Source organism: Protobothrops mucrosquamatus, unplaced genomic scaffold (genome assembly GCF_001527695.2).
Source record: "Protobothrops mucrosquamatus isolate PMUCROS unplaced genomic scaffold, P.Mucros_1.0 scaffold2540, whole genome shotgun sequence".
Classification (NCBI taxonomy): Eukaryota; Metazoa; Chordata; class Lepidosauria; order Squamata; family Viperidae; genus Protobothrops; species Protobothrops mucrosquamatus.
In genome coordinates, this window is record NW_015388601.1 from 121,630 (window position 1) to 132,155 (window position 10,526).

The 10,526-nt window shown below is 59.4% G+C and overlaps 1 protein-coding gene across 1 annotated transcript in view; it reads right to left on the bottom strand.

Annotated features, from left to right (window-relative positions):
• Nucleotides 1–1,332: 1,332 nt before the first annotated feature.
• Nucleotides 1,333–10,526, bottom strand: part of LOC114923223 (rab11 family-interacting protein 1-like) — a 26,577-nt gene continuing 17,383 nt past the window's right edge. The window contains exons 4-6 of the mRNA XM_029285927.1: nucleotides 7,218–9,374; nucleotides 2,445–2,631; nucleotides 1,333–1,533 (exon numbers count right to left, since the gene is read on the bottom strand). Of these exons, the coding sequence (XP_029141760.1) occupies nucleotides 1,333–1,533; nucleotides 2,445–2,631; nucleotides 7,218–9,374 (2,545 nt within the window). The remainder of the gene's footprint in view (nucleotides 1,534–2,444; nucleotides 2,632–7,217; nucleotides 9,375–10,526) is intronic.

Consider the following 10,526-nt stretch of genomic DNA (forward strand, 5'->3'; position numbering starts at 1 on the left):
AGGGTGACAGGCGCCAATCTCAGCCTAGGATCGCCAGCCCTGCCCGCGCTCTGAAAGCTTCCGGTGGTGCCCCCTCACCTGTCCCCCCGCTGGACTCAGCAGCACCAGGCACCCAGTGCTTAAGGGGCAAGCTGTGAAAACATTTGGCAGAAACAGGACGAACAAAGATCCGGGGAGCCTCCTTCCCCAGCCATTTCCTGAGGGTGGACCCGGGGGGGGTGTTTAAGGGGCTTCCTTTCGTTTGATTTCCCTCGTGGTGGTGGGCATCGGGGTTGCCTTGCTTCAGGCCTTCAGTAGCCCCCTCCCCACAAGGCCTTCTTGGCAAGGGAGCCGGGCTACCAGGAAGGGCCCGAAACCACTAGGCCAGGGGTAGGCAACCTTGGCTCTTTTATGACTCGTGGACTTCAACTCCCAGAATTCCTGAGCCAGCTGTGCTGGCTCAGGAATTCTGGGAGTTGAAGTCCACGAGTCATAAAAGAGCCAAGGTTGCCTACCCCTGGCCTAGGCTGCTCCAAGGGGAGCAGGGATCAACCCCCCCCCAACTGCCCCCAGAGCTAAGGCATTCCTCCCGACTTCCAAGCATTTGTGCCTGCCTTAAAACCAGCCTCTCCTGGCGGTGAGACTTCTGGGGTCAGTAAATAAGGGGAGAGTGCCTATCCTCACATGCAGGCCAAATTCTGGGGGGCGGAGGTGTCAAAAAGGCACGTTTTTCTTATTACCACTTCAGGCAGCTGCCCCTTCTTCCGTTAGGGTGACACTCCAGGCCAAGTGGAAGACGCAGAAAGAGGACAGATGTGGATGGTTTGGGCATGCAGAGCCAGCCCTTGGTACTTCTCTGGGGCAGGCAGAGCGTCCCCCAGGCCCCAGGGGAGGATCCGGCTGGGGCCCAGGTGCTGCGTGCTGGCACCGCCTTCAACGCTTCTCAAATCAAGAGGAGGTCGCTAGCCCTCATGGAAGCAAGGCAAAGCGTGTGTCCCAGGAGCTGTCCACTCAGGCGGCTTTTTCTGGGCCAGCCACCGGTACCCTTCCCTTCACCCCCCCCCAATGCAGACTCCCATTTCAGCTTGGGGGGTAAGAGGGGGGCATAAGAGGGCGGCAAAAGCTGCCTGACTGCAGGGTGTTTGAGGTGACAAAGTCTGCAAAGGGCCAGGAAGTTCACAGGCCCCCCCCCAGCCAAGAAAAGCCCAGAGACCCCCTGTCAGGGGTGGGAGGAGGTGAGGAAGCTGGGCATCCTGGGGCAGCGGGTGGGGGGCTGCTATCTGCGCCAAAGGAAGGGAACCAAACCCAGGCAGGCAGGCAGGAGGGGCGAGGCGTTCCCGGTGTGTGTGGGGGCTACTGGGTGGCCTTGGCCCCCTCCCCGAGGGGGATCTGCAGCAGGGTGGGCGACTGCTCCATGATGCGCACCAGCAGCCGGTCGATGTAGCTCTCCAGCTCCTGGATCTGCTGCTCCTTCTTGCCCAGCTCGGCCTCCCGTCGCAGCAGAAGCTGGAGCAGCTCCTCCCGCGTCAGGTGGTGGTACTTGGCGGGGGGCCCCTGGAGAGACACGGGGGGGGGGGGGGGGGGGGGGGGGGGGGGGGGGGGGGGGGGGGGGGGGGGGGGGGGGGGGGGGGGGGGGGGGGGGGGGGGGGAGGAGAGAGAGAGAGATGGGGGGCTGAGGTGCAGGGCCTCCTGGGGCCACAGAGGGTGAGCTGGTTGGGAAACTGCCCGATGGGCTGGGAGTCAAGGGGGGCCCCCAGCCAAGAGCCTCACCTGGACCTTCCCTGGGGAAGGGAGGCAAGCAGCCCGGGGGGGGGAGTCTTGTAACACCGGCAGGAGGATAAAGTGAGCGACTTTGATGGTTCATATGTGGCTCTGGTCGCCTGTGCCTGGCAAGGGCCCCCCTCCCCCCCCAGGACTCCTATTCTTTCCCCAGAATCCCCACCCCAGAAGGCTGCTGGGCAGGGAGAGGGACCCTCCTCCTCCCGGCTGCCACTCAAGGGCAGCCCTCCATGGACCCTCCTGACTCCATCCTCTCCCTGCCCAGCAGTCCCACCGTACCAGAGGCCCAAAACCGCAGGCCTTTGCCAGAGCCTGCAGACTGGGCAGAGGGGCCTCTGGGGAGGGGCTGCCCGGGAAGCCTGCAGGCCTCGGGACAGGTGCCAAGGGAGCCAAGCAGTTCTGGGGGGGCCACTGAAAATCTGCAGCAGGAAATTAGCCCAGGCCTCCTGGCAACAGGGCATGTGTGGGGGGGGGGATCAGATGCCCAGAGTTTGAACCATGAGCAGTTGCGCCTGGCCAAGTAACCCAGAAATGGCGCAGGGTGGCCTCCTCCTGGCCGGGCACAACGGGTGGGAGGAAGGCACAACCCAGGCGCCAAAGGTCCAGCCAAGGTGACGTGCTCTCGGCATTCAGGTGTGGATTCCCCAGGAGCACATCTGTGCTCAGCGGCTCAGCCACCACCTCACCTGTTTGGGCTCCGCCTTCTCCAGCTGCACCACCGAGGCCGCGGAGCTCCCACCGATGGCAGACTCGGGCTTGAGCCGCTGCTGGCCAGTCGTCTGGACGGGGCTCGGACTGCAAGCCTGGCAGGGCTCCTCCTTGCGTGGGGACTCTGGAGCAGGCGTGCTTCTCATGGGCTTGACTGGGTGTGGACTGCAACAAAGCAGAGGCACCATTATGCTCTCCTTTCGGACGGAGGGCTGAGAAAGGAACACCATCCCTGGTCAAAGCTAAGGAGAAGCCTCCATGAGGACCAGGAAGCTGTAGAAAGCTCCCAGTGTCAGGCCCAAGAACGACAACCCAGGCAAAAGTCACTTCTTTACTTGCTAACACTATGTGGACGGAATCTTGCCGGACTAAACCTGTAATACTCTCACAATAATGAATATAATAGTGTTAGGGTTAGGTCACCATGAACTCAGAGAGGAAAATGGACATCGCCAACAAACTCGGAGGGCTTGGGTATGGTTAGGAGGGCACTGATTTTTCCAGCCTGCCCTGTCTATGTTTCCTGGTAAAATACATGGGAAAATCCCATTGGAGGAAAATCCCACTTAGGGTTAGGGTTAGGTCACCATCAACTCGGAGAGTTAGGGAATTCCTGGAAGTTTGGCATTCAGACACAACAGTCCACAACAGATGTACAGAAATAAACCATATTTACACCCCATTCAAAAGAAACAATGAGAGAAAGCTAAGGAGCGAAGCAAAAGACGAGAACACATCCTCTCCAGCAGCCGACACCCAGAAAAGCAGGGATTAACACAAGACAAACAACCAAACAGAAAACAATACCCTAATAAAAAAAAACTACCAAGAAGACAAAAACCACACCCTCACCAACATTGGCAGGGCAAATATTGTATATAAACACTTGCCCACATTGATGATGCTACATGCTTGGATAATGAAGTGTCTGCAAGCAGACAACTGAGCTCAGAGGCCATCAAGGAATCCATATAGCAACAGCCATAGCAATAACACTTAAACTTATATACCGCTTCACAGCCCTAAGTGGTTTGCCCCCCAACAATTTGGGTCCTCATGTTACCCACCTCGGAAGGAAGGCTGAGTCGACCTTGAGCCAGTCAAGATCGAGCTGCTGGCAATCGGCAGAGTCAGCCTGCAATGCTGCATTCTCACCACTGCGCCACCACAGCTCTAATATAAAACCACTAGATCAGTGATGGCGAACCTTTTAGAGACCAAGTGCCGAAACTGCAACCCAAAACCCACTTATGTATCGTTGGGTGCTGGGTGGGCATGACCCCTTGGGTGGGTGTGGCCAATTGCGTGGGCATGGCTGCGGTGGTAACCGCAGACTGGGTGGGACTAAAAAATTCAATCAATCAATTCCAACTTTGCAAGATCTTTTTTTCCTGCGAGAAGTTGAAATTGATTGATTGTAGAACCTTTTTTTTTTTTCCACACAGCGGCAGAGGCCTAAAGCGAACAGGTTTTATAAAACCCAGCTGAAGGCCTAGGACCGGGGCGACGGTGCGCGCGCCCACAGAGAGGGCTCTGAGTGCCGCCTCTGGCACCCGTGCCATAGGTTCCCCACCATGGGAATATATCCTGGAAGGCTGCAGGAAGCACCTATCTTGCGTCTTCCTCCATCTCCCTTCCTGCTCTGGGCTGTGCTGCCTCTGGCCTGCCCCCCCCCCACTCCTTGGAAGGTGCAGTCCCCTCCCCTCCTTCGGATCAAGCAAGCAAAAGGGGAGGGCTGGGGACCTCCCTTCCTCCCCAACCTCCCTCCTTCATCTCTGACCACTCAAGGACCACCCCCCAAGAGCCTCGCAGGAGGGCAGCCAAGATGGCTCCTGTATTGATCTGAGCCAGAGCCCGGAAGACCCTCCTGGCCCACCTCAGCCCAGCCTCAACCAGGCCCTGGGGAGCACCCAGGTGGGCAGCTGCATTGGCACCCCAGAGCCCCCTTTTAAGGGGGGAGAGAGTTCCAGAGCTGTGTAATCATCCCTACAACTCTCTCTTGGTAGCCCACAGATGAGGGGTCCCCCCCCATCCCAACTTACTGCTGGCTAAGAGATTTTTGTGCAGCACCAGCGCCACCTGCTGGCAGCCGCGCCAACCGCTTTGCCAATTCCCTAGAAGCCATGTTTCCTCCCTCCAGACAGCTGTGCTAAATTTGTTGCACCAAATCTCAAAACATTATCGGGTCATCTTAAAAGATTAACCTGTTTGTTAGGGCACAAATCCAAGAATGTTTTGAAAACTGTTCACAAATTATAGTTAGGACATAGATATTAATTTGAAACATCTTTTGACTTTACAGCTTGGGCTGAATTCAACATTGGGAACGCTTAAAATATTGATGCAGCTGGAAAAGAATTTCGGAGCTTCAGTTAATTTGTAAGCAAAACTTAAAACAGTGCATTCAGCTGTACGTGGCCAGTCTGCAATAACAGAGTTGGACTATCCTGTTCATAAAGCAAAGAGATTTAAAAATGTTGAATTAGTATCTTCCGGTCTTAAGGTGCAATTAACGCCACTAAAATGTTTTTTATTTCTCATTTGAATAGAACCCTCCAGCAGATATGCAGGAAGGACAGTATGAAATCTTTACACGCTGGAAGTGTTAATATTTTAGGAGTGACAGTGACTTGAATGAATGAATGAATGAGGTTTTAGTTTGCAGCAGTGTGATTTCAGTTTGATAACTCAAGAATTAAAGGTGAAAAAGAATGATATTCTCAACATCTGGAATCTATTAAACATGAAGAATTCGGGGGTTTAGCATGCTAGGGCTGCAGCTAAAAATAGTTTTTATGCTCATGAAAACATTCTATCACACTTGGTTTAAAATCCTGGATAAAAGAAATCTGTTCATTTTTTTATACAGAAAACTAGCCTCTTATAAAACTGAGCTTTTTATTTTACATTTATTTCAACATATCTATTTTCTGATTCATTTCTGTTTTAAACTTTGTGGGTTTTTTAAACTTTGTGACTGCTATTCTTCTTCCTGTTTCTATTAACTGTGGGAGGAGGGATGGCTCTGATTGAGGAAGTTGAGGGATCGGCCTTTTGCTCCCCAAGGGCTGCAAGGGTCAGTGGGCTGAATGCGGCCCCCAGGAAGAGCAGGGGTCAGAGGTCAGCAGCCCTGGCAGCACCTGAAGTACTTGGGGGGAGGGACAGGGGGGCACCCTATTCCCCACCTGAGAGCAGGAAAGGCCTGCCTGGAGCAACCCAAGTGAACTGGCCCTTCCCTCCCTCACCCCCTGACCCTTTCCTACCACCGTCCTTCTCCTTTCTCACCTTTGACTTCAGCAGCTTTTCTGCTCCCCCACCGGCTGCCCTTGAGGAAGAAGAGCTGGACGCCGGGCCCTGACCAGCGGGCTTCCCCTCGTCTCATTATCTTTATTTTTCCCCTTGTACTGGATGTTTTACCCTCTCTCAGCCACCCAGAGTCGCTTGTCAAGCAGTATAAACAGATTAAATAAACACACGGGACATCCAGCATTAGTGAGACTGACTCGGGCAAGACACGTGCAGTAAGGCTAACCGCCACAACCAGGAGGCGGTGGCTGAATTCCTACCCCTCCCCTTACAGGCCGTGTGGGGAAGAGGTAGGAGAGCGGGGGGCCCCAGGAGCACCCACCACCCAGCACCCCAAGGGAGCTGCCGCCCGTCTCTGTAGGGGCAGCCCTGTCCTGGCTCTCCAGGCCCAACCAGAGGCCCCCTCCATCCTTGGATCCTCTGCGCAACTGTGCAAGACAAATCAAGGAGAGAAGCAACCTGGAATTAAGGAGAAACTTCCTAACAGTGAGGACAATTAACCAGTGGAACAGCTTGCCACCAGAAATCGTGGGCGCTCCATCACTGGAGGCGTTTAAGAAGAGATTGGACAGCTGCCTGTCTGAAATGGTCGAGGGTCTCCTGCTTGAGCAGGGGGTTGGACTAGAAGACCTCCCAGGTCCCTCCCAACTCCGTTATTCCGTTAAGAATCGCAGCACTTGCTCTCACAACCAGGGGTGGACGTGAAAAGGCCAAATCCGAACTCCCCTCCCTTCCCCTGGTTGGGCAGCCCTTGCAGCCGCAGAGGCTGGGCTGTGGGGAGGGGGAACACTCTGCACCCACTCAGAAGCCCTTCAGCCACTGGAACAACACAGCTGCACCCAGGTCATCCTCTGGAGGCACGGGGACTACAATCCCCAGGATCCCCAGCCTGCAGAGCAGCTGACCTTTTGGGCCGAGAATCCGGAGCACCGCAGGGCCTCCTGTTACTATGGGAAGGCCCCGTTTGGGGAGGGCTCCGGCCTCAGAGCCAAACGCTGCAGGGGCCTCCCCGGCTGGCAATCCAGGCCCACCGCCAGCCTGGCCTCGGGCACCATCCCTGCCAAGCAATGCTGGTTATTTCAGTTGAGAAGCCTTTGGGGAGTCAGGGACCCCAAGGTTTTCCACCTCTCCCCTGACCAAGAAGTGGTGGCCCTTACTATCATCAGGGGGGCTGGCCTTGGCACACGGGAGCCCCCCACCCGCTAGGGAGGAAGAGGGCTCTGTTCAGCTGGGAACCAGGAAGCCAGGTCAAGGTAGAAATGGGGAGGGGAGGCCAGAAATACGGGCCCCCGCCCAAAGACCCCAGCACAGAGAACAGCCTGGCTCAGCCAAAGGAATCAGCAGAGGGGCCCCAGGCAGAGAGATGGGAGACACACACTTGCAAAGTAGCGCACACAGGCACGGACACACACACACACACACCTGGGCACAGGGCCCACCCTCACCTGGCCATTTGCTGGCGTGGGGCGTCTTGAGCCGGCAGCATCTCCATGGGCAGGACTGAAGGGGCCGAGGCGTCCGTGCTGGGGGGCGAGAGCAAGGGGAATGGGGGGGCCCCGCTCTGGCCATCCGCTGCAGCCCCTCCACCGGTGGCCGGGGGCCTCAGGGCAGAAGGGAGTTGGCAGTCCGTGGGGCTTGGGAGGGGCTGGAAGTAAGGGGTGGAGAAGGCCAAGGGCCGGCGGCCGGGCCAGCTGGGGGCCACCGGGAGCTCCACAGAGAAGCTGTGAGAACGGAGCTGCCTGGGAGGGCCGGCCACTGCAAGAACCCCCCCGGGGCCCTGGGTGTCGACTGTGGGGGAGAGCGGAAGGATGGCAGCCTGAGCCCAGGGGGCCTCTGCAGCAGGCACCTCCATGAAGGGGTTCTTCTGTGGCGAGGGGGCGGCCCAGGGGGCAAAGGGGTTGCCTGGGGTCAGCGCGGGGTCCTCGGGCTCGCTCTCTGGCTGCCCCCGGCCCCCCTGCCAGAAAGAAGCCTTCCGGAAGTCCAGGGCTTGGTCGTGGGGCCCTCCCGAGGGGCGGTCCGGCTCGTGCTCCGGGTGCAAGGGGGCCAGCCCAGGGGCCACATCGCTCTGCCCCGGGCCGGACAGGGTTTCGAAGCTGGAGCCCCCTCCAAGCAGCCCCCGCTGCTCTTCCAAAGCGGACCAGAACGGCAGAGATGGGCTGGGCTCAACCCGTGACTCAGGGGGGCCCTGGGGGGGCTCGGGGGGATCCTGGGAGGGCTCGGGGGACCGGGAGAATCTCTCTGAGCCCCACAATGAGGCCGAGCCGGGCAACTCCGTCGGCCAGGCACCCTCCAGCCCCCAGGGGGCAAAGCCGGTCTCCCCATCCTGCCTGGGACTTTCAGGGACCCCCGAGAGGCCTAAACCGCCCAAGGAGAGCTGGGAGGAGCAGGTGGAGAATGGCAGGGCCTCCTTGCTGGGCCCCTCGTTCACGGCCAAGATGGTGTCCCCTGAAGATGCCTCCTGGGCCCCCCGCTCATCATCTCTCTGAGCCTTGCCCTCTGCAAGGGCCAGCGGGAGGTCCTCGGGGGCCCCCGAGACGCCGGCTCCAATGATCACTGCTGGCACCAGGGAGACGGCAGCCGCTGGAGGGGAACCAGCTGCCCCCACCGGAGGGAGGTGCTGGTGGGGCTCCAGGTCTGCCTTTCCCAGCTGTGGACTCTCCGGCGTGCCCCAACCAGCCCCACTGGCTTCCTCGGCGAGCTGGAGAGGGGTGACCCTCCTTGCTGGCTTTGGAGGAGGGGTCCCTGCCCCCCTCGGCACCTCAGTCTGTGCTGGCCCCCTTTGCTCCTCCTGGGCAGGCCCTCGGCTGATCGGGGCGGCCTCCTCGGCCCCCACGTCCTCTCCCCTCTCGGGGACCCACTGCAGCCAAGAGGGCTCGCTGCTTTCAGCGTCGGGAGTCGGCTGGCCTCGGGGCAACGTCTGCTGCTCTGGGCCCCAGTCCAGCTGCTCCGAGGAGGGGTCAGCCAAGGACGGGATGGTCCGGCTGTCTGGGCAGCTCTCCGGTGTCCAGCTGAGCGCTTCTTCGGGCACATCTGGGGCAGCAGGTCCTGTCTGCGCAGAGGAGCCCAGGTGCCCCACACACTGGCCACGGGCATCTTCCCCTTGGGCCCGCTCCTCTCGGGGCCCCCTTGCTTTGGGGGCAGAGTTCGCTCCCTCCCCGAAGGCCCCCCTCGCTAGCAAGGCCTCCCCAGACCCACTCCAGGCCCGGCCTCTGTCCCCAAAGGGGAAGCTCAGCCAGTCCGGAGCCTCCCGTGAGACCCTGTCGGGGCTGGGGGGGCCTTCCTCCTGCTGTGGGAGGAGACCGGCTGCCCCCCCTGCTGGGCCCGGGGGCCCCGTGGTGGGAGGGGGTGCGGGCCCAGGCGCGGCTGGCTGAAGGCGGCTGGCAGCAAAGGCATCAAAGCCGTCGTCCCCTTCCACGGGTGGGTGCGCAGGAGCGGCGGCAGCGGCATCAGCAGGCAGCGGTGGCTGAAGGTGGCTGGCAGGTGGGGTGAGGGGCTCGGGCTGTGCTTCTCCGGCTTGGCTGGAGGGAGGGAGGCCCTGAGCCTCAGAGACCACCCAGGGGTCCTTGGCGAGCTCTGGAGTGGCAGGCAGGCCAGGCTGGGAACTAGGGAGAAAGCGAGCAGGGAAGCAAGTTTAGTATCTGGTCGTCGGGGAGCTAGTCCTCAAGGAAAGGCCTGTCTGGGGCAGGGTTGGGGGTCTTGTAGGAGGGGCCCTCCAAGGGGTGCCCTTGGCAGCCAGGAGGGCAGAAAGGAAGGGCGGCTGCCAGGTAGCCAGCTGGGCAGGCAGCTTGGGGGGCTGAGCAGAGGCAGCTTCCCGGATGACCCGGAAGGCCCTGGAAAAGAAGAGAAGGGATCCCCCCCCAACTCTGACCACACACTGGTCACAATTCAGTGCCACAAACGATTTAGGTCCACAACAGCCACACACACGCACACCCATGTGATACAACCCCCCACCCCCCAGTGCCTTCATGGAACCACAGCAAGCAGTCTGTGCAGAAGCCAGAAAAAAATGGAGAACTTAAAGTAGCACAAAGCAAAGGAAAAAAAGTGGGTCCTCCCTTCATGGTAGGGGGGGCAGGCTGGGCCTCCCCACACACCAGCCCCACACAAGGGTCTGGCCTACTCCAAGGGCACAGTCCCTCCCAGACTCTGCCCCCAACGGGCTTTCCACTGGGCACTTGCCCCCCCCAGCTTCTTTGACCTTGCCCCCCCCCACAGAAGGAGAGCCCTGGGACTCCCCCCCCCAGGATGGCTTTGAATTCCCTCCCCCCTCCTGAGAGTCCTCCTTTTCCTGTCTCGAAAGGAACAATGCTGCACACTTTATTGGGGGTGGGGGGCCTTGCAGGGATTCAGGGGGCTGCCTCTACTCCCCCCTGAAGCCCCCAAGGGTGCCGTGGCTCCCCCTGCCCCCTGGCTTCCTTCAGTCCACCCCCCGCCCAACATCCTCCGTTGTTTTTTCTACAATTTCACGCTTTTATTCTCTTCCTAATGCGGGTCTGGGGAACTGGGCACTGCCAAAGTCTTTCCGAGAAGCTCAGCTCAGGAAGTCAGAAAGTCAGGCTCAACCCTTCCAAGACCGAGTGGCTGTGGTTGCCGGCGCCTCGGCATAGTCAGCTGACGCCATCGCTGACTATAGGGGGCGAAACCTTGGCCCCCTCGGAGAGGGCGCGCAACTTGGGAGTCCTCCTGGATTCACGGCTGGCACTGGATGACCATCTGTCGGCCGTGACCAGGGGGGCGTTTTATCAGGTTCG